This window comes from Mus musculus, chromosome 13 (assembly GCF_000001635.26).
Source record: "Mus musculus strain C57BL/6J chromosome 13, GRCm38.p6 C57BL/6J".
NCBI lineage: Eukaryota > Metazoa > Chordata > Mammalia > Rodentia > Muridae > Mus > Mus musculus.
Window position 1 is genome coordinate 67,235,402 of NC_000079.6, and position 23,324 is coordinate 67,258,725.

General features: G+C 40.1%; 1 protein-coding gene across 8 annotated transcripts in view; it reads right to left on the minus strand.

Moving 5' to 3' along the window:
- The window catches only part of Zfp458 (zinc finger protein 458), a 53,362-nt gene that overhangs the window by 10,265 nt on the left and 19,773 nt on the right, over positions 1 to 23,324 (minus strand). For 6 of the 8 annotated variants that reach the window (NR_155551.1, XM_030247260.1, XM_030247256.1 and 3 more), the window contains exon 4: positions 19,479 to 22,743. Coding sequence is in view for 7 of the 8 variants with exons in the window: in XM_030247260.1 (XP_030103120.1) it covers positions 20,714 to 22,743 (2,030 nt within the window). In the remaining variant the exon portion in view is untranslated. Of the gene's footprint in view, positions 1 to 5,684; positions 5,719 to 19,478; positions 22,744 to 23,324 lie in introns of those variants that run through there. The other 2 variants (XM_030247257.1, NM_001001152.2) reach the window with 2 other exon arrangements.

The window sequence follows — 23,324 nt, forward strand, 5'->3', positions numbered from 1 at the left end:
TATGGTTAAAACTGCTATTGTTCCATTGACTGCAGCTTGCAGTTTGATTTCAAATTTAAGATCTTTAATTCACCTGTATACTGTAATTAAGATAATTACAAGAGTAATCATCTTATGAGAGCGCTCATACAGCTCACTTCATACAAAACTGTGACAGAGTTATCTAGTTATGTTTGTCTTTGTGAATAGATTAGACAAACAGTTTGGTTATAGTTGCTGCCTGGCAGGAAACTGCGGTACGGACAATTTTTTCACAACACTAAAGTTGTGAAGAACGTTTTAACTGTAAGTCATCTTAAGAAAGAGTATCAAAATTTAGAGGCATAGACAGTTATATTGTTTCTCTAAAATCGGTCCTTATTACAAGAGGGCCAAGATACTCAGATTAAAAAATATTTTACGTTTGAGTCAATGCAGGGCTCTGGGCAGCCCCAGAGCGGCTTGTGGTCTTTCTTTTGTTTTGCAAACAGTGCCTGAGAAAGTTTTTTCCCTGTGTTCAAGAGAATTTCTTTTTAACAGTGTTGCAGATCTATTCAGATGTTTAAAATAATGCTTTAATTCAAAGAGTTTTGCTTCTAGTGAACTGTAATCACTAGAAAATTTTGCCTCTAGGTATGGCTAATGTAACTTTACATTATGTAAGAAAAATTTTTATTGTTTCTGCTTCTATACAAGAAGCCAAGAGTTTTAATCTTTCAGTGTATATTGTTTCCTAAGTGAAAAGTATTTTATTAACTAATGCTTCTTGAAGTTTACCTTAAATCCTTGCTCTCACCCAAAAGATTCAGAGACAATATCCTTTTATTACTTAGGGTTTTAGTTTACTACAAAAGTTTCTACAAAAAAATAAAGCTTTTATAATTGTTGTTAATTGGTAATTAAAAATTGGTTGTGCCCAAAACAATTCTTTAGCCAAAAAGAAAACATTATTGTAAAGTCATTTTTCTCATCCTCCCAGCCGATCGTTGGCCCACGTGGGCCCAACTAGCTTCTGTGGGGCGGAGTCTTAAGACACAGTTTCCCCTGTTCCAGCACAAATGATCTAGTTGTGTGCTGTAGATGGTGTTTTAAAATGCTGAACAATCAAACCTTAATTTGTATATTAATAGTCAATGCCATATCTCTGAGCTCGCAATTGCTTAAATTGTTCATCCCTCAGATACTATTAATTCTCAAATTTACAATTGCTTATGCATATTTCTAGTTAATAAATAAATTATGCACATGTGACTCTTAATAACTTTGCAAGCCTTCTAGTTACAACTGCTCCTTAAGAAAATTGATTTAAAAAAGTGCAATTAGTCACTGCCCCTTTACAGCCAAGTATTTAAAATGTTTTGTCAACTAGTTATTAATTCAAAAGTTTAGGTATTGTAAAATTTTAAAACTTTAACTTCTTAAAAGACAAAAAAGAGAGAAATTGTATCCCCATGCATACTATTTAGTGCATTCCCATGCACACTATTGAAGTCTTACCTTTATTTTCAAAATTTAATATTTTAATGTCAAAGAGTTTAATAAATGCTTTATAGTATCTTAAAGGGATCTACTTATTGGCTTATAGATTGACCCTAAAACAGCTACCTTATTAGAAAAGGGAAAAACAGGTTTTCTCCACAGAATGCTGCAGAAGCATATTAGTAAATTTGTGTGACGAGCTGGTAGGTAAGTTGACTCATGTCCTGATTGAATTGACTAAAAAACTAAATTGAATTTATGTTTTAGATCCATCCTTACTTGTCATTTTTCCAGTTTAGACTAGCTTCTAGCCTTTTAACTTTATGGCAATAGTACATCAGAGACTGTATATTCAGACTTAGTAAAATTAGTCATTTAATAGAGTCATAATGATTTTTCTCTTTTCTTCAGTGTGACCAATCATTTTAACTCAATCTTAGACTGGTCTAATATTCAGTCCAATGTTAGAGATTCCTATATTCTAAATTACCTAGCAAAGTTAATTCAGAGCACATCCCCCACTCCCCCTAGATCCCTAACCTCAGAAGGATTGCTGGCCTTACAGCTAGTAAAAAAAAAAAAAAAAAAAAAAAAAAGCTATTAAAGAGCAATTGGTCACTTAATACATTGATAAAATAGAAGGACCCCCTGACTAACAAATGAAAGGGTCCAGATCCAGTTCTAAATTGGGGTAGGGGCTCAGTTTGTGTTTTTTCACGAGATAAAGATAGAGCGCAGTGGCTGCCAGATAAATTAATTCGTCAGATGAACACAGATTCTAAATCTTTTAAAGTATCACCTTGAGGACTAAAATTCCTCTTTTGCTTAAAAGTCGGCTTGAGGACTCAGGCTCCAAAAAAAGCTACTCTCTGAGCCAGCTCCCCGACAGGAGGCTGGAGACTAGCCTCAGCTTTACAATTTGCATTTGAATAAAGTACCTGGACTTCCCCCAAAGAAGTTCTGCTTTCCTACTTTCTCACTGTCGAGATTTTGTCTTTCAAGCAGGTAAATCAACATTCTCGAGCCGGACCAGCGGATGTGCATCCCCACCCCCCTAGAGCACGCAGGTGGCAGCTGTTATCTCCATTCTCAGGACATTCCAGCACGTGGCCTTCAGTCTGATTTAAAATTTAGGTTTTCCTAGAGGGCTAGAAAAGTAGATATTTCTATATTAATAAAGATTGATTTTTATTTTGATAGACAGGCTTAGTCCCTTAGCTGACCTCTGGCTTTTCACCCTTGCTGTTACTGCAAGGTGTCCTTAGCTCCTTAGGCTGTGGAAAAAACAGGGATGAGGAGGAACGACTTCCAGCTCCTATTTTAGCCACAAGTCGTGGTGTTACTAATGACATAATTCTTGCCTAGGTCTTGCTAAATCTGAGGTTGATAATTCTCCTTTAGGAGCTGCACAGCACTCAGAACTGTGCATACTGGTTTGTGATCGTACAAATTCAGTATGGGCATCGCTTGGTGCAGAGAGCACTGCAGGGGAAGGTCCAGCTTGACCATTTCTGAGTTTCCTGTGAATAAACCCGGTTTAAAAGAGGTTGGTATCATATTTTGGCTAAAAATCAAAAATATTTTTCGGCTCTGCCTCACCTCCCCAAAAGGTACCGAGAGCCACAGGTGTGGGTCTTAACAGTACCCACGGGAGGAATCGGGTCAATGTCCACCCAAGCCAAGGTTAAAAGCCCACCCGTCTATGGATGAGAAAATCATTTGATCACCTCAGTTAAGCGCTGCCTTATTTAACTTAATTAATAGGGGGGAGAGAGATTGGAGACCGTACTGTCTTCACTGCCTCCCACCCCAAAATAAAAAAGCCAATTGGCCTTGTACTACAGAGCCGGTTGAACGCCTTCTCCCTGTTTCCCACCTATCATCCAAAAATGCGGAGGAATATCAACTTAGTGTTATTCTTATTATAGTGTATTTCACATTTGTTCAGTCAAACTTAGCCAGAGTTCCAACGCCCTACTTAAAATTCAACTAGAAAGTTACCTACCAAGTACTAATTAGCATTATAAAGTCAGAGCCTACAGCTCCAGGCATTTCAGTTAGTTGTTTACTAAGATAACAGTCTTAGCCAGATACAGTTTACCATAAGAAAAGTTAAAGAATCCCAGGGAAGCAGGTTTTTTCTTTAGCCCTAGATTCCAGGCAGAACTATTGAGCATAGATAATTTTTCCCCCTCAGGCCAGTTTTTTCTTTTTTTTAAGTTTTGTTAATAAAAGGGAGGAAATGTAGTCTCTCCTCCCCCAGCCTGAAACCTGCTTGCTCAGGGGTGGAGCTTCCTGCTCATTTGTTCTGCCACGCCCACTGCTGGAACCTGAGGAGCCACACACGTGCACCTTTCTACTGGACCCGAGATTATTCGGCGGGAATCGGGTCCCCTCCCCCTTCCTTCATAACTAGTGTCGCAACAATAAAATTTGAGCCTTGATCAGAGTAATTGTCTTGGCTACATTCCTTTCTCTCGCCACCTAGCCCCTCTTCTCTTCCAGGTTTCCAAAATGCCTTTCCAGGCTAGAACCCAGGTTGTAGTCTGCTGGCCGGACACAACATGGAATGAAAGAACATCAGAAACAAAGGTCATCCCATAGATCTTCCTCACTACTCATGTTTCAAAATTAAGTTGTCTACAAAGCCAATATACGATTCATGGGATGCCTCACCCATTCGTGTCACAGACTGTCTGCTATCCAATTTGCCTGTTGGTCCCAGGCAATTACCAGAGGGCACTCTACAGATACTCACAGCCAGCCATTGGGCTGAGCCCACGGACCCCAATGGAAGAGTTGGAGGAGTGACTGAAGGAGCTGAAGGGGATTACAACCCCATAGGAAGAACAATATCAACTAACTGGTTGCCTTGGAGCTCCCAGGGACTAAACCACCAACTAAAGACTACACATGGATGGGTCCATGTCTCCAGCTGCATATATAGCACAGGATGGCCTTATCTGGCATCAATGGGAGGGAGGCCCTTGTTCTGTGAAGGTTCAATGCCCCAGCATAGGGGAATGCTAGGGTGGTGAGGCAGGAGAGGGTAAGTTGGGAAGCAACCTCTTAGAGGCAAGGGGGATGATGGGATGGGGGTTTGAGGAGGGGAGACCGGAAAGGGGGACATTTGAAATGTAAACAAATGAAATCAACAATTTTTCTTTTTATTTTTATTTTTTTATTTTTTATTTATTTTTTTTTTTTTTTTGGTTTTTCGAGACAGGGTTTCTCTGTATAGCCCTGGCTGTCCTGGAACTCACTTTGTAGACCAGGCTGGCCTCGCAATTTTTCTTTTTAAAAGAGAGGGTCACTGTGATAATGTGAAGAAAGTCGCAAAGGCCACTGCAAACTCCCAATTTACCAGGGTTGGGGCTTTATGGATGTAAATCAGGTGCCAATGCAAGTTTGGGCAACTGGGCTGTGAGCAGATAATTTGTGTACTTTTGCCTGATTAGAACCATCAACACTCAGACCTGAGAACGTTTTGAATCTAATGAAATGATTTGAATGCCTCTAATTTTCTCAGAGTGTTATAAATCTACAGCATGTCCATTAAACCCCACAAAGAAAGTCATTTCTCATTTTTATATTCTAGGAAACGCTTTGAAACTTCTAATGTCTCCTCTTAGTTTAGACAGTTTATTACCTTTCTCCAACTCATTGATTTGTTTCCCAAAATACCATTGCTTTTATTTTCTAAGTTTACTTTTTAAAAAAGAAATGGCTTTGTTTTTCTGATTAAACAATTAATGGATGTACGCCCAAACATGCCATATGTGAAGAGTTACTAAATATCTCCCTTTAAAAATATATCTTATTTATTTTTATTTTATGCACATTGGTATGTTTTGCCAGCATGTATGCCTGTATGAGGTTGTCAGATCTTAGAGTTACAGACAGTTGTGAGCTGCCGTGTCGGTGCGGGGAATCCAGGGTCCTCTGGAACAGCAGTCAATACTCTTAACCAATGAGCCATCTCTTCAGACTCTACATATCTCACTTTTAACATACTCAGACTCATAAGTGTTTTACCACATGATGGTAATTGGATAAATTACCCTTATCTACTCGAGACCCTTGAACTCAGTTGACACTGCACTCTCTTCCTGTGAAAGCAACCTTAACCCAGTTCTTCACTGTTGCGTGTGTCCATGTCAGAGTCATGGTGTCGATGTCTCAGAGATGGCCTCCAGGCTTGTTGCCTTGGGTCAGATTTCTGATATTTGGCACTGGCTTCAGTTCTCACAAATAGGACTCCTTATTAAGTCAGAGAAAGAGAATTAGTCTCTCCAAAGATGACCTTCCTAATTGTTATCTAATGTCATGTGGGCAGCCCTAAAATCATACACATACAATCAACACTAAATAGTCTCATTGGGTTGTATTAATATGTTAATGAGTATATATATATATATATATATATATATATATATATGTGTGTGTGTGTGTGTGTGTGTGTGTGTGTGTGTGTGTGTGTGTGTGTGTATTTGTCAAAAAATGGGGCAACCATTTAGAGAGAAAGTGGGGGAAGAGGGAAAGGACTGGCTGGAAAGGACATGGGGTGCTTTGGTGGAAGGAAATGAAAGATGAGAAGTAATGTAATCACATCATAATGTTATTTTATTTTTAAAAAGTGAGAGAGGATCTAACTAGGAGGCACCCACATATGTTGGAAGTGAAAGTACAAACTGGGAGCGGGGTGATAATCAGCTTAGAGGCCTGTAACTGCTTACATTCAGTTCACTCAGTGGAAGACAAAGCAGCAAGTGGCCACAGGGTCACAGAAAGGCCCAGGAAGGAAGAGTGGGGCTTCAGGGAAGGGGTTAGTTGAATGTCTGTACAGGAAGCAAGTCTATCCTCATCACACCCCTCATCCCATGTCATCAAGACAGTCTCAGAGGCTCCAACAGCAGAAGATCAGAATTCAATCCTTTGAGAACTAGAACATAAAAGGTTCTGGATACACGGACTACAAATTGTGGAAGGAATGAGAGTCCTGTGAAAGCAGGGGGAGGGCTGGGGAAATAGCTCAGTGGCTAAAACAGGAGGACCAGAGTTCAATCCCTGAAGTCACGCAAGGTCAGGAGGGTGGGACATCATTCTTGGAATTACACTTGGAATTCCAGCCTCAGAAAGCAGAGGTAAGTGGTGTGGTCCCTAGGATAAGCTGGCTAAGAAGACTAGTCACATCAGTGAGCCAGACTGTGCTTTTTTTTTTAATTGTATATTTTCTTTATTTACATTTCAAATGTTACCCCCTTTCCCTGTTTCCCCTATCCCATCCTCCCTCCCCCTGATTCTATGAGGGTGTTCCTCCACCCACCCACCCACTCCAACCTCTCCACCCTGGATTTCCCTATACAGGGGCATCTATCCAGCCTTCATAGGACCAAGAACCTCTCCTTCCATTGATGCCTGACAAGGCCATCCTCTGCTACATATGCAGCTCGAGCCAAGTGTACTCCTCAAGACTTCCGAGAATCAAATAACCCTATTAACAGAGCTAAACAAAAGTTCTCAACTGAGGAATATTGAATGGCCAAGAAGCACCTAAAGAAATGTTCAGCATCCTTAGTCATCAGGGAAATGCAAATCAAACTGAAAGACCCCGAGAGGAGCCCCTTGCTCAGGCCTTAGGACATTAGCGGTTCCCCAAGAACTCACGAGAGACCAAGCTTGATGTAAACCACATGAGGCTTTATTCGGGGAAAGCCAGAGCTCTGGGGACGACGCAGATATCCCACAGGGGTAGAGGAGTCGACCACGAGGGGAAAGGCGTCCCAGTTTTTATAGGCCCTTAGGGGGGAAAGGCCAAGGGGGGAGTAGGGGATTTTCCAGATCTAAACAATGTCTATTCTCAAGAAATGGGTATGGGAGGGGTACAAGGAAAGAGTCTGGTGCAGGTGTAGCAACTCAAGATTGGCCCGGCTGTGGTTGCTGGGGAGATTTTTCGACTCTTTCCCAGCAACCAATATCACAAACACCTGGCAGTGAGGTGCAGCAGTGGGCACACACCTGGGTTCAAGGAACGGTCAAAACATTGGCAGACACAAGGGTTCAAGGAGTGGCCAGAGCATTGTGCACCTCTATATTTCTAAATCAGTGAAGCTACTTCTGCTAACAATGAAATCTATTTTGCCAATTTCAGGGCTTCTGTGACCTTTTTCATTCTGTCAGGATCTTTCAAAACCACCACACACCAGTCAGAATGGCAAAAAGAAAAAGTCTCAGGTGACAGCAGATGCAGACCATGCTGTAAAGAATAACGAACTGTCCCTGAGGATGGGTCCAAACACCACACTCTGCCCTCCTCCACACAAATATGCCTGTTTGGATGTGTCACCCTTATGGAAAATGGGGACAGAGATTTTATAAATGAAAAAAATCTATATATTAACTTGTAGGCCATCTCAGCTCTCCATTCTTCCTGCACCTCGAAAACCATGAAAAGGTAACCTCTGCCAAAGGAGAAGATGCTCCTACTGTTGAGGAAGAGGTGCCCAGCTAAACATCTCACAGGTGAATATTGGACATTTCTTACATCCACACTAGGAGATCTTGACGGCACTGCTATCATCCTACGAGACGGTCTGCCACTTATGTGCCCATGCCCACTGAACCTCCTAAGTGACTATCAAGACAAACAAGATGTATAAGGGAGCTGATGAAAGAACAAAATCAGGAAATAAAGAGATAGGTCAGGGAGCAAAGATATGGACCTGCGGAAGAACAACTGCCTCAGAGAGATAAGGAAAAACAAGGCATCATAAAACAAAAACAAAATGCTTAGGGCCAAAAGAAATATTTTTGGAAAACAAACAAACCAGAATTTCAAATAAATAAATAAATAAATAAATAAATAAATAAATAAATAAATAAATAAATAAAATCAAAAAGGGAAACTACCATAATTAGACTCAGTCTACTGCCCTTAAAACCACAAGATTCTTAAAAGTTTGGTTATAGGGTTGATGGGGGTAAATTATTGCAAAAGATAACTCTGTTATGTCATGGTTTATCAATGATGACTAAACTTATGACTTAAGAGGAAGTTAAAACTCATGTCCTGGAACAAAAGTGATATGGTTTATGTTTTAAAACAATATGAATCTATACCTGCCGTAGTGGCTAGTTTTGTGTGTCAATGACATAAGCTGGGAGTATCACAGAAAAAGAGCCTCCCTTGAGGAAATGCCTCCATGAAATCCAACTGTAAGACATTTTCTCAATTAGTGATCGAGGAGGGTGGGCAAGGAGACCATCCTCCTAGCTGCCCTTCTGTTTCCCTTCAGTACTTTCAAATCCTCCTGCATCATGCCTGTCTGGATGCTGCTGAGCTTCTGCCATGATGATAATGGATTGAACCTCTGAACCTCTAAGCCAGACTCAATTAAACATTGTCCTTTATAAGAGTTGCCTTGGTCATGGTGTATGTTCGCAGCAGTAAACCCCTAACTGAGACACCTATTGAGTTCTGTATAAATAAAGAAGTACTCTGACTGCTAGTCAGTCAAATTGTATGGTTTCTCCCAACCCCCTCCCCCCAATTCCCAACCCTCACCCCACCCTGTACCTGACTCCATATCTCCACTGTGCACTCTGGCCATCGTAGGAGCTTTTATCTGGCAGCTTTTGTTAACTCTGATTTTGGTGTCAAATCCACAGAGCCATCTCCTAACCCACCATGAAAAGGATTTCCCCCGTATGTTTCCATTTTTTCTTTGTTTGTTTGTTTGTAACAGTGAGTTTCCAGCCTACATGTGTCAGCTTTTGTACATGGTGTGCATCCACCTTCCTGATTTTTTTTTCAAGTGGCAATGCAGTCTTCTCTACACTGTCAGTTTAAGAGTCTGTCCTTTGGCAAGGGAGCTAAAACCATCCAGTGGAAGAAAGACAGCATTTTCAACAAATGGTGCTGGCACATCTGGTGGTTATCATGTAGAAGAATGCGAACTGATCCATTCCTATCTCCTTATACTAAGGTCAAATCTAAGTGGATCAAGGAACTCCACATAAAACCAGAGACACTGAAACTTATAGAGGAGAAAGTGGGGAAAAGCCTCGAAGATATGGGCACAGGGGAAAAATTCCTGAATAGAACAGCAATGGCTTGTGCTGTAAGATCGAGAATCGATAAATGGGACCTCATAAAATTGCAAAGCTTCTGCAAGGCAAAAGACACCGTCAATAAGACAAAAAGACCACCAACAGATTGGGAAAGGATCTTTACCTATCCTAAATCAGATAGGGGACTAATATCCAACATATATAAAGAACTCTAGAAGATGGACTCCAGAAAATCAAATAACCCCATTAAAAAATGGGGCTCAGAGCTAAACAAAGAATTCTCACCTGAGGAATACCGAATGGCTGAGAAGCTCCTGAAAAAATGCTCAGCATCCTTAATCATCAGAGAAATGCAAATCAAAACAACCCTGAGATTCCATCTCACACCAGTCAGAATAGCTAAGATCAAAAATTCAGGTGACAGCAGATGCTGGCGTGGATGTGGAGAAAGAGGAACACTCCTCCACTGTTGGTGGGATTGCAAGCTTGTACAACCACTCTGGAAATCAGTCTGGCGGTTCCTCAGAAAATTGGACATAGTACTACCGGAGGATCCCGCAATACCTCTCCTGGGCATATATCCACAAGACGTCCCAACCGGTAAGAAGGACACATGCTCCACTATGTTCATAGCAGCCTTATTTATAATAGCCAGAAGCTGGAAAGAACCCAGATGCCCCTCAACAGACGAATGGATACAGAAAATGTGGTACATTTACACAATGGAGTACTACTCAGCTATTAAAAAGAATGAATTTATGAAATTCCTAGGCAAATGGATGGACCTGGAGGGCATCATCCTGAGTGAGGTAACCCAATCACAGAAGAAGTCACATGATATGTACTCACTGATAAGTGGATATTAGCCCAGAAACTTAGAATACCCAAGATATAAGATACAATTTGCGAAACACAAGAAGAACGAAGACCAAAGTGTGGACACTTTGCCCCTTCTTAGAATTGGGAACAAAACACCCATGGAAGGAGTTACAGAGACAAAGTTTGGAGCTGAGACAAAAGGATGGACCATCTAGAGACTGCCATATCCGGGGATCCATCCCATAATCAGCCTCCAAATGCTGACACCATTGCATATACTAGCAAGATTTTGCTGAAAGGACCCTAATATAGCTGTCTCTTGTGAGACTATGCCAGGGCCTAGCAAACACAGAAGTGGATGCCCACAGTCAGTTATTGGATGGATCACAGGGCCCCCAATGGAGGAGCTAGAGAAAGTACCCAAGGAGCTAAAGGGACCTGCAACCCTATAGGTGGAACAACAATATGAACTAACCAGTACCTCCCAGAGGTCGTGTCTCTAGCTGCATATGTATCAGAAGATGGCCTAGTCATCCATCAGTGGAAAGAGAGGCCCATTGATCATGCAAACTTTATATGCCTCAGTACAGGGGAAAGACAAGGCCAAGAAGTGGGAGTGGGTGGGTAGGGAAGTGGGGGGGAGGGTATGGGGGACTTTTGGGATAGCACTGGAAATGTACATGAAGAAAATACCTAATTAAAAAAAAAAGAATCATTAAATCTCTGGGCGGTGGTGGCACACACCTTTAATACCAGCATTTGGGAGGCAGAGGCATGCGACAGCCAGGGCTACACAGAGAAACCCTGTCTTGAAAAAAAAAAAACAAAAACAAAAAAATCATTATATCAAGGAACAGAATTTGCCAAAGCAGAAGGAGAAAGAAATAGGAAAATCAGATATAATAGAATAGTTATGCATACCAAGGCCAACTGAAAAGCAGCCATGCACAAATGAAATCTCTACAGCCTTTGTTCAGAGCTAAGGTCAGGAAAAATGGAAACAACATTTTTACAAAAAAGATGCCCACAGCCTCTGAGATGTTACCATCCAGACCTGCTGCAGGCAATTCCTTATTCCTGATGATGAGTCTTCTGGAAGGATGTGTCTCCTGCTTCTCAGCATCACAGATGCTATCCATGCCATGGTATGCTGTCCCTAGTACTCTGCTCTCTGAGCTGGCAGGCTTTACCAAAACATCTTACTTCTGGGTCTTCATTGGTAAAATTGAAGTAGAGTTTTTGTTTTTAAAATAACAAGACTATTTTCACCACTAGGCATAGTTTGAGTATAGAACACAAGGCCCACCCCCACAATGACACACATCCTATAACAAGGCCATGCCTATTCCAAAAGGTCATATCTCCTATTAGTGCCACTTTTTAAAAAAAAGAGTTATTTATTACTATACTGTAATAAGTACACTGTAGCTGTCTTCAGACACCAGAAGGGGGTGTCAGATCTCATTATGGGTGGTTGTGAGCCACCATGTGGTTGCTGGGACTTGAACTCAGGACCGTCGGAAGAGCAGTCAGTGCTCTTAACTGTTGAGCCATCTCTCCAGCCTGTACCATTCTTTATGGGACAAAAATTCAACCACATGAGTCTATGGGGGCCATGCATATTTACTACCACAGTATTCTAATAGATATATGTCTAGTCCAATTATCATTAGAAAGCCTTCTTCTGAAAGCTGGTGGAGAATGGAGGCCCAAACCCATAGCCAAATATCAGTCAGAGAGTCCAGGTTGGAAGTCTCTGCCAGGTTTTTCCTTGGAGCTTAGGGAATCCTGTGGAAAAGAGGAATCAAATATTTCCCGGAACTATAGGGGTTGAGGATACTGCAAGAGTACTGCTTGAGGAATCACTTAAGCAGGGCTCATGGTGGGAGTGTAGAAAGGAATGTCCAGGAAGGGAAACCTATTGGCTAAACCCTCAGAGCCCATCTAGATAATTTTTTTTTTTTTAGCACAGAGAACTCTCTGTTTTGTGTTACATGATCTGTGATCACATTCTTTCTGTGGGGCGTTATAACCACATGTCCCAGGCCAGGAAACTGGTTGGGAGCAGGTGAAACACCTACTATTCTCAGCTGGATGCCGAGGATTCTGAACCCACTCAGCTGTACCAAGTTTCCTAGCACAGTCCACGTCCCCACATCTATAAACATACAAAGTTTTAGAACACCAATTTGGTCCAGAAAAGAACATCATCCTGCCACATAATAATCAAAATCTACAGAACAATGATAGAATATTAAATGTGGCAAGGGGACAATTCCAGGTGTCATAGAATGGCAGACTGATCAGAATTACACCAACTTCCCAACAAAGACTCTAAAAGCTAAAATGGTCTGGACAAGTATCTCACAATTTCTAAAAAAAACACAAAAAACAAACAAAAAAACCTCAGAGATGCCAACCTAGACTACTATACCCAACAAAACTCAAAATCACCATATATGGAGAAAACGCAATATTTTAAGACAAACCCAAATTCAAACAATATCTATCCACAAATCTAGCACTATAGGAAATACCTGAAGAAAAACTCTAACCCAAGGAGGATAACCACTTCTAAGAAAACACAGGAAATAAATAATTCCAAACTAGCAAAAACAAGGGAAGTACACAAACACAAACTCATACACTAACACCACTACCATCAAAATAACAGAGTAACAACCAGTAATATTTCTCAACATCAATGGAATCAACCCTCCAATAAAAAGAAACAGGCTAACAAAATGGATGTGAAAACATGATCCATCATTCTGCTGCATTCAAGAACGACACCTCAGTAATAAAAAAATAAAAAAAAATAGTACCTGAGAATAAAGAGCTGGAAAAAAGTTTTTCAAAAAACAAACAAACAAACAAACAAACAAACCAAAAAACGAAAAACAAAACAAACAAACAAACAAAAAAACAAAACAGACCCAAGAAGCAAGCTGGAATAGCAATTCTAATATCTAATAAAATAAACCTTTTTTTTTAATCAACCAAAATTAATCAAAAGAGACAGGGAAGGACACTTCATACTCATTATAGGAAAAATCTACCAAGATGTTATGGCAATTCTGAACATTGATCAATGCCCAAACACAAAGGCACCTATATTTGTAAAAGAAACAGTGCTAAAGCTTATAGAACTACACACATTAATAGTGTGAGACTTCAGCACTCCAGTGTTACCAATTGTCAGGTCATTCAGACAAAATCTAAACAGAGAAATAATGAAACTAACAGGCATCCTGATGTTATGAATCAAATGGACCTAACTTAATAGACATCTATAAAATATTTCATCCAAACACAAGAGAGCAATAAGACAATTAAAGGTGATCAAGAGGGTATAAACTGGACAGGAAGAATTTGAAGTGTCACTACTTGCAGATGATATGATTGTATACATAAGTATGCCCAAAAAAATCTACCAGAGAACTCCTACTACTGATAAACACCTCCTGCAAAGTGGCTAGGTACGAAATTAACTCAAAGAAATCTGTAGCCCTCCTTTATGCAAATGATAAACAGGCCAAGAAAGAAATTAGGGAAACAACACCTCTTACAAGAGCCATGAATAATATAAAAATATCTTGGTAAAACTCTAATCAAGCAAGTGAAAGACCTGTAAGACAAGAACTTCAAGTCACTGAAGAAAGAAATGGAGGAAGATATCAGAAGATGGAAAGATATCCCATGCTTATGGGATTAACATAGTGAAAATGACCAAAAGCAATTTACAGATTCAATGAAATCAATTACAACACAATTCCTTGCAAACCTTGACAGAGCAATTCTTAACTTCATATGAAAACAAACAAACCCCTAAAAGCAGAATAGTAAAAACATTCCTGAACAATGAAATAAATTTCAGAGGTATCACCATCTCTGATCTCAAGCTATACTACAGAGCAATAGTAATAAAAACTGCATGGTATTGATATAGGAACAGACAGGTTGATGAATGGAATGAGTCAAAGATGCTGAAATAAGCTCACACATTTTGGGTTGATTTTTGATAGAGAAGGCAAAACCAGACAATGGACAGAAAAACAAATGGAGCTAGTGTAACTGGATGTCTGTATGTAGAAAAGTACAAATAGATCCATATCTATCATTCTGCATAAAATTCAAGTCCAAATGGATCAAAAGACCTCAACATAAAACTGGATCTACTAAATCTAATAAAAGAGAAAGTGAGGAATAGCCTTGACTCCTTGGTACAGGAGACAACTTCATAAACAGAACACCAATGGCTTAGGCTCTAACATCAAAAAATTGATAAATGGGACCTCATTAAACTGAGAAGCTTCTGTAAGGCAAAGGGCACTTGTCAATAGGACAACAGCAGCTTACAGATCGAGAAATAATCTTCACCAGCCTTACATAAAAAACAGAGGTATAATATCCAAAATATATAAAGAACTCAAGAAGTTAGACACCAACTGTGATGGTTGGTATATTCTTGGACCAGGGAGTGGCACCATCTGGAGGTGTGGCCTTTTTGGAATAGGTGTGATCTGGTTGGAATAGGTGTGACACTGTGGGTGTGGGATTAAGACCCTCACCCTAGTTGCCTGGAAGTCAGTCTTCCACTAGCAGCCTTTGGATGAAGACATAGAACTCTCAGCTTTGCCTGTGCCATGCCTGCCTGGCTACTGCCATGCTCGACCTTGATGATAATGGACAGAATCTCTGAACCTGTAAGCCAGCCCCAATTAAATGTTGTTTTTATAGGACTTGCCTTGGTCATGGTGTCTGTTCATAGCAGTAAAACCTTATGCCAGTCATGTTATTTCTTCAGGTGATAAAACCCAACCTAAGAAGTTGGTACCAGGAGGGGAGTATTGGTGTGAAAGGCCTGACCTTTTTTTTCAGTGTGGATTTGGGGACTTTGGAAACCAGTGGAATGCTTTAAGTGGAATTTAATGGGTCATCCTAGTAGGATTATGGAAGACGATGGTGCTGAGGATATTTGAACTGTGGGGATCTGGTTTATGAGGTTTCACAGGAAAATAATTTTAGTATGTGGCCTAAAGACTGTTCTTGTAATATTTTGGTGAAGAATATGCCTGCTTTTTTCCCTTGTCCAGAGAGTCTGTTTAAGGCTAAAGTGAAGAAATTTGGATTATTTGCACGGATAAACAGAGTCTCAAGCAAGCCCAGCAGTGACTTTGTCCTCTCATGAAGAGCATTTTGATCAAATATTGCAAACTTAGAAAGGAAAAATACAAAATGTATGGTTCAAGTATTAAAGAGACATCAGGAAGTGGAATGGAGCTAAATCCTGTGGCAAGAATATTAAATGAAACTAAGGGAGTGGTGACCTCAGGGCAAGATTCCACCCAGCTGAACATATTGTGTATGCTTTTGCAGTAGAACAGGAGATAGTTATATCATGTCAGGCATTATTATGACCAGTGTTTTTTTTTTTCATGTGGACTTTTAATCTGGAATGAACTACAATCCAGAGATAGAGGACACCCCTGTGATACAGATCTTGAGGCTGGAAGACAGACTTTTGAACCAGATCTTGAGACATAGTTCTTAGGAGACAGAGGCAAGTAGATCTCTGAGTTCAAGGCCAGTCTGGTACAGAGCAAGTTCCAAGTAGAGAAAAGCTTAGGTCTAGGCATGGTGGTATATATGCTTTAAATCCCAAAAATCAGGTAACAGAGGCATGTAGATTTCTGAGTTCAAAATCAGTGTACAGGCAACAAGTGGGCCATGTTTCAACCCCAGCAACCAGCAGAAAAGCACTTCCAGCCATGCGACTCTAGCTTAAAGAAGGTGTTACTAGGACATTTGATGCTAGTTAGCTGGAGCTAAGAAATTAGTGGTGATTAAGAAGAGACTGCATCACTGAGGTGAAATCTTCTGGGAAGTGTTTTCTGAGAGCACAAAGAAGTTGTGTTCCAGAGATAGCTAAGGTTGTAGCCCATGCTGCAGTTGGACTTGGTAATGTGTAAGAGCCACCGAGCTAGTACTGGTTTTGAAGGCATGAAGGGGTCTTAAAGAACAGCTGAGGCTTGGCACTGTGAGAGGTCATGGAAGGCCATTGAGAAGGTGTAGCCTCATCTGTAGTTGATGGCCCAGGATTGAAGGGCTCACCCAAAGGATTTGAGGCTTGGCACCATGAAGAGAGCCTATGAGAGGCTATTGGTGAAGCCTAGTTGTAGTGGAACATCCCAGTATATTGAAGATGTCAGTACCACAGGATGATCACCAAGAACAGCAGCCATAGTGGAGTGGATCAACCTGAGCTTAGAGTGCTACAGAGGGCAGAGCTGGAGAAGTGATGCCAACCCTTAGGAGGAGCCCAAAAGATCAAGTGGAATCCCAGACACTGAAACAAGAAGCTATAACTCTGAAATTGCCTTGGAGACTCAAAGATGTTAAAGATGTCAGAGCCATGGGATACATGCTAACAGGGAGTGGAAACAGCCCAGGAGAAAGCAGTTTGTTGCAGTCAACAAAGATGAAAAAGGAATGAAGATCTGAAGACTGTTTGGACATTGACCATGGAGATGCAGAGTTTGGAGTCTGCCCAGCTGGTTTCCTGACTTGCTTTGGGGATTACAATTAATTGATTGGATGAATCTCAGAAGAGACCTTGAACTTGGGACTTTTAACATTGTTGAGACTGCTATAGACTATGAGGACTTTGAAAGTTGGACTAAATGCATATTGCATTATGCTATGTTTAAGTTTGGCCCCATAGACTCATGTGTTTGGACAATTCTATGGGGGCCAGGGAGTGGAATGTGATGGTTTGTATATTCTTGGACCAGGAAGTGGCACCATCTAGAGGTATGGCCTTTTTTGAATAGGTGTGATCTGATTGGAATAGGTGTGTCACTTTGGGTGTGTGATTAAGACCCTCACCCTAGTTGCCTGGAAGTCAGTCTTCCACTAGAAGCCTTTGGATGAAGACATAGAACTCTCAGCTCATGCCTGTGCCATGCCAGCCTGGATACTGCCATGCTCCCACCTTGATAATAATGGACTGGACCTCTGAACCTGTAAGCCAGCCCCAATTAAATGTTGTTTTTATAAGACTTGACTTGGTCATGGTGTCTGTTCACAGCAGTAAAACCCTAACTAAGACACCAACAATCCAAATAACCCAATTAAAAATGGAGTACAGAGCTAAACGAGAATTCACAACAGAGCTCAAATTGCCAAGACCCATTTAATCAACTCTGAGATTCCATCTTACACCAACTAGAATGGCTAAGATTAAAAAAAAAAAAAAAAAAAAAAAAAAAAAAAAAAAAAAAAACTTCAGATATCACATGCTGGCAAGGATGTGGACAAGGGGAATGCTTGTTCATTGCTGGTGGGAGTGAAGATTTGTGCAACCACTTTGGAAATCAATTCAGAGGTTTCTCAGAAAAGTGGAACTAATTCTATGTCAAGATTCAGCTACACCACTCCTGGGCACATACCCAAAAGATGCTTTACCATCCCAAAAGGCACTTGCTCAACTATATTCAAAATATCTTTATTTGTAATAGCCAGAAACTGGAAATGCCCTAGATCTCTCTCAACTGAAGAATGGATAAAGGAAATGTGGTACATCTACACCATGGAATACTAATTAGGTATTAGAAATAAAGATATCATGAATTTTGCAGGCAAATGCATGGGACTTGAAAATATTATCCTGAGTTTGATAACCCAATCACAAAAGGATATGTGTGTTATGTCCTCACTTATAAGTGGATATAAGCCATAAAATACAGGATTTTCATGCTATATGCTACCCAAAGAAAGTAAAGGAGGAAGGCCTAAGCGAGAAGGCTTGAATCTCACTTAGAATGGAACATAAAACAGTCATAGGAGGCAGATGGAGGGAGGAAACAGGGTGAGATAGGGAGATGGGGAGAGGAATGGGGGTGTCCAAGATGAGGTATTGGAAGGGATGGGAGAGGTGGCCAGAATGCTATCAGACTGGAAATCTACAACTGATGGTGGTGGTGGTGGGTGGGATGGGGTGGTAAGCATCTTGAAGACATGAGGGAGGTATGGGATAGGGGAGGTACCCAAGAATCAATGGGGGTAACCTTAGTTGTGATTCACAACACTGGGGATATGGAAGTGGAAGAGGCCACCTCCTGTAGCCAGGCAGGAACCCCATTGGAGCAATAGGGGCACCAAACCACTCACAAAATTTTTGACCCCAAATTTATCCTGTCTACAAGAAATTCTGGGATTTCTTACCTCTTATAAGTGTACTTTAAAGGCAAGTTTCAAGTTTAACCCTGCCATTATAAAATAATTCTTCAGTTCATACCACTATATCAGTGTATATGTATGTGTGTATATGTATATATATATATATATACATATATGTATGTATCTATATCTATATCTATATCTATATCTATATCTATATCTATATCTATATCTATATCTATATCTATATCTATCTATCTATCTATCTATCTATCTATCTATCTATCTATCTATCTATCTATCTATCTGAAATGCAGGGATAGGGCATGGAGCAGAGACTGAGGGAATGGCCAATCCATAGAGACCCATCTGTAACAGCTGGTTCTGATGCTGAGGTCCAGTTCCCCAATTGGTTCCTGATCATTCAATAAAGATGCTAGGGTCCAAATGCTGGGCAGAAGGAAAGAGGCAGGACTACTGGGTCCCTACAGGCAAGCTAAAGGGTTTTGCTCCCCGACATGTGTCAGAGGGAGAAAAGGTGACCAGCCATTTGAGATCGTGGGCTGAACAGCCATAGATTGCTTCCCCAGCTGAGAGATTAGAAACACAACTAAGCTGAGGGCAGTTTTGGGTTGTTGAACAAGAAGTTAAGGGCAGATTAAGAGGTGCTGAGTTAAGGGCACACTATCCAAGGGATATTAAAAGCACCAAACAATTGAGCCAAAAAGGCAGGTTGAAATTGAGCATTGTGTCTGTGATTTTTATCCAAGGATCCAATATTCTCTGGGTGGGGGCTGGTCTTCCCAAAGCTTAAAGTGAGTAGAAGGAACTATGTGCAACACCAATCCCATCGGCAAGCACCAAACCCTGACACTATTAATGATACTGTTATGCTTGCAGACAGGAGTCTAGCATAGTTGTCTTCTGAGAGGCTCTACCCAGCAGCTTACCTGGTAGGATGCAGAACCAAACAGAGCCAAACAGAGGATGTAGATTGGCAACTTTTATGGAAGAGTTGGGGGAAGGATTGCAAGCCCCAAAGGGGAGACAGCAAGGACTATCAGCTCCAAGTCTTCAAGGACAAACACAGAGTCTAACAGCTCCACTTTTGACATAATTGTATGAATGCTTTGTATGACATGATTGTTCCAAAGGCTTTACCACATGCCCCAACTCATAGGCTTCTATTCAGCATGAAGCTTTCGATAAATTTTAGAGTCTAAAGAAGTGTTAAGTTTTTTTTTTAACATTTTAACATTTGTACTTCACTCCAGGTTGAACTACTTTATGTTGAGAAATATAAGAACGCTTATTAAAGGGTTTGCAACATTTTTCACAGGTGGCATTTCAGTCTAGTATGAATTGTGAGGTGATTCAAAAGTACTTAGTAAGTCCAGAAGACCTTGGCACATTCTTCACATTTGAATGGTTTCTTTGACAGATGAATTCTTTAGTGTTGGTTAAGATCATAAGACTGGTAATAGGTTTTTCAATATTATTCACATTTGTAATGTGTGTCTCCAGTAAGAATCATCCCATGTTTGGTCATACAATGGGACTTCTAAATTAATTGACAGATTCTTTACATTCATATGGGTTTTTTTTTTCCTCCAGAACAAATACTTTGACGATCCCTAAAGTTTTTGTTGAGCATTTCCCCATATTCTTTGCATTTGTATATGTTCTCCACATTGTGAGTTAATTTGGCAAGACATAAGTATGACTTTGTAGAGCAAGCTTTTCCCCATTACTCACATGTGTAATGTTTCTCCCCAGAATGGGCTATGAAATGAGTAGAAAGAATCTGGGAAGTTCTAAAGGACAGGACTTGTACTTTACAATTGTAGGGGCTCACATCTGAAATGGGTTCTCTTGTGTTGAGAAGGTAATTATGGCCAATAGAAGGCCAGGCTACATGCTTCATACTTGTAGAGTTTCTCTATTGTATTGAATTCTCTTGTGTTTAGAAAGTGATGATGGAAAATGGAAGGCATTTGTACATTCTTCTCACTCACTAGTATGCTCTCTCTCATGTAATGAATTTCCTTATGGTGGAAAGTATTGATGGATTATAGAAGGCCTTGCCACATTCTTCACATTTGTAGGATTTTTCTACTGTATGAGTTCTTTTGTGGTTAGAAAGTAATGATGAAAAATGGGAGGTGTTTCCACATACTCTGTACATTTATGGTTTCTCTCCTGTACAAATTTTCTTATCTTTGGAAATTCTTGATGAATAACTGAAGGCCTTGCCACACACTTCACTGTGGTAGGGCTTCTCTCCTGTATGAATGATCTTGTGTTTAGAAAGTAAAGATGGATAATCAAAGGCCTTACCACAAATTTCACACTTGTATGGTTTCTCTCCTGTATGAATTTTCTTATGGTTTGAAAGTCTTGATGGATTTCGGAAAGCCTTGCCACATACTTCACAATTATAGGGTTTTTCTCCAATATGAATTCTCTTGTGTATAGAAAGTAATGATGGAAAGGAGAAGGCTTTTCCACATATTTCACATTTGTTTGGTTTTTCTCCTGTCTTAATTGTCTTAGGTTTGGAATGTCTTGAAGGATAATCAAGGGTCTTTCCACTTGCTTGACTGTGGTACGGTTTCTCTCCTGTATGAATTACCTTATGCTTGGAAAGTCTTGATGGATAATAGAATGATTTGCCACAAATTTCACATTTGTGGGGTTTTTCTCCTGAATGAATTCTCTTGTGATGAGAAAGTTTTGATGAAGCATGGAATGCCTGGCCACATACTTCACACTTGTAGGGTTTTTCTTGAGTATGAATTCTCTTGTGCACTGACAATGTTGATAGACAATGGAAGGCTTTGCCACACACTTCACATTTGTAGGCATATTCTCCAGTATGAATTCTCTTGTGTACAGAAAGTGTAGATAGACAATAGAAGGCCTTGCCACATACTTCACACTTGTAAGGTTTTTCTCCAGTATGAATTCTCTTGTGTACCAAGAGTAATGATGGAAAGTGGAAGGCCTTTCCACATACTTCACACTTGTATGGTTTATCTTCTGTATGAATTTTGTTATGTTTGGAAAGTCTTGATGGAGAACCAAAGGCCTTGCCACATATGTCACACTTGTAGGGTTTTTCTCCTGTGTGAATTATCTTGTGTTTACGAAGTGATGATGAAAAACAGAAGGCATTTCCACATACTTCACACTTGTGTGGTTTATCTTCTGTATGAATTTTCTTATGATTGGAAAGCCTTGATGGATAATCAAAGGCCTTGCCACATACTTCACACTTGTAAGGATTTTCTTCTGTATGAACTATCATGTGTTTAGAAAGTATGGATAGATAATAGAAGGCCTTGCCACATACTTCACACTTGTATGGTTTCTCTCCTGTATGTATTTTCTTATGTCTGGAAAGTCTTGATGGATAATAGAAGGCCTTGCCACAGTCTTCACATTTGTAGGGTTTTTCTCCTGTGTGAACAATTTTGTGTTGAGAAAGTAATAATGGATAATGGAAGGCCTTGCCACATATATCACACTTGCAGAGATTCTCTTTTGTATGAATTATTTTATGTTTAGAAAGTATGGATGGATAATGGAAGGTCTTGCCACAAACTTCACATTTGTAGGGTTTTTCTCCTGTATGAATTATTTTGTGTTGAGAGAGTTTTGATGGATCATGGAAGGCTTTGCCACATACTTCACATTTGTAGGGTTTCTCTCCTGTATGAATTCTCTTATGGTTGGAAAGTCTTGATGGATAATCGAAGGCCTTGCCACATACTTCACACTTGTGTGGTTTCTCTCCTGTATGAATTTTCTTATGGTTGGAAAGTCTTGATGGATAACGGAAGGCCTTGCCCAAGTCTTCACACTGGTAGGGTTTTTCTCCTGTATGAACTATCTTGTGTTGAGAAAGTAATGATGGACAATGTAAGGTCTTGCCATAATCTTCAGACTTGTAGGGTTTCTGTACTCTATGAATTCTCTTGTGTACAGAAAGCAATGAAGGAACGTGGAAGGCTTTACTACATATTTCACAGTTGTAGGGTTTTTGTCCTGTATGATTTCTTTTATGTGCAGAAAGTAATGATGGAAAACGGAAGGACTTGCCACATTCTTCACACTTGTAGGACTTCACTCTTAAATGAATTCTCCGGTGATTCTGATATACTTTTTTGTGCTCAAAGCCTTTGCCACATTCTTTGCATGTATAGCATTTTCCCCCTGGTGAGGAAGGGTTGAGAAATGAATGTAAGCAGAGTAATATTCTGTATATTTACAATGCTAATTTTAAAAACAAACATTAACTCATAGTTCCAGTTGTCTATAAAAATGATATACTACATTCAAATTTCTATCTGTATTCACTGAAGCCTAATTTACAACACAGAATAGGTGAAAGTCATGTAAACTTCCACTGAATTATGACCACATAGAACATGGAAACAAAGGAATTTAACCCGACTCACACATGGAAGTAGAACATATCAACTATGAAAACCCTCATTAGCATTATACAAATGCAAATCAACCCATTAAACAAATACAAAAGTTTTATGATTACTTAAAAAGAAAGTATAAAGTAGTGTAACTTGGAAAACACCTGAATAAACTATATATATATATATATATATATATATATATATATATATATATATATAGCGCTGGTGCCCAGCCTGGATGGGTAGAGAAGTGTGGGGCACTCACCATCATTCCCCTGTGGCGCGGGACCCGAGGGCGCCCTCCAGGGCAGCGCCAGAGTCTTGGACACAGCCCTGAGGAGACACATCGCTAGACGCAAGTCT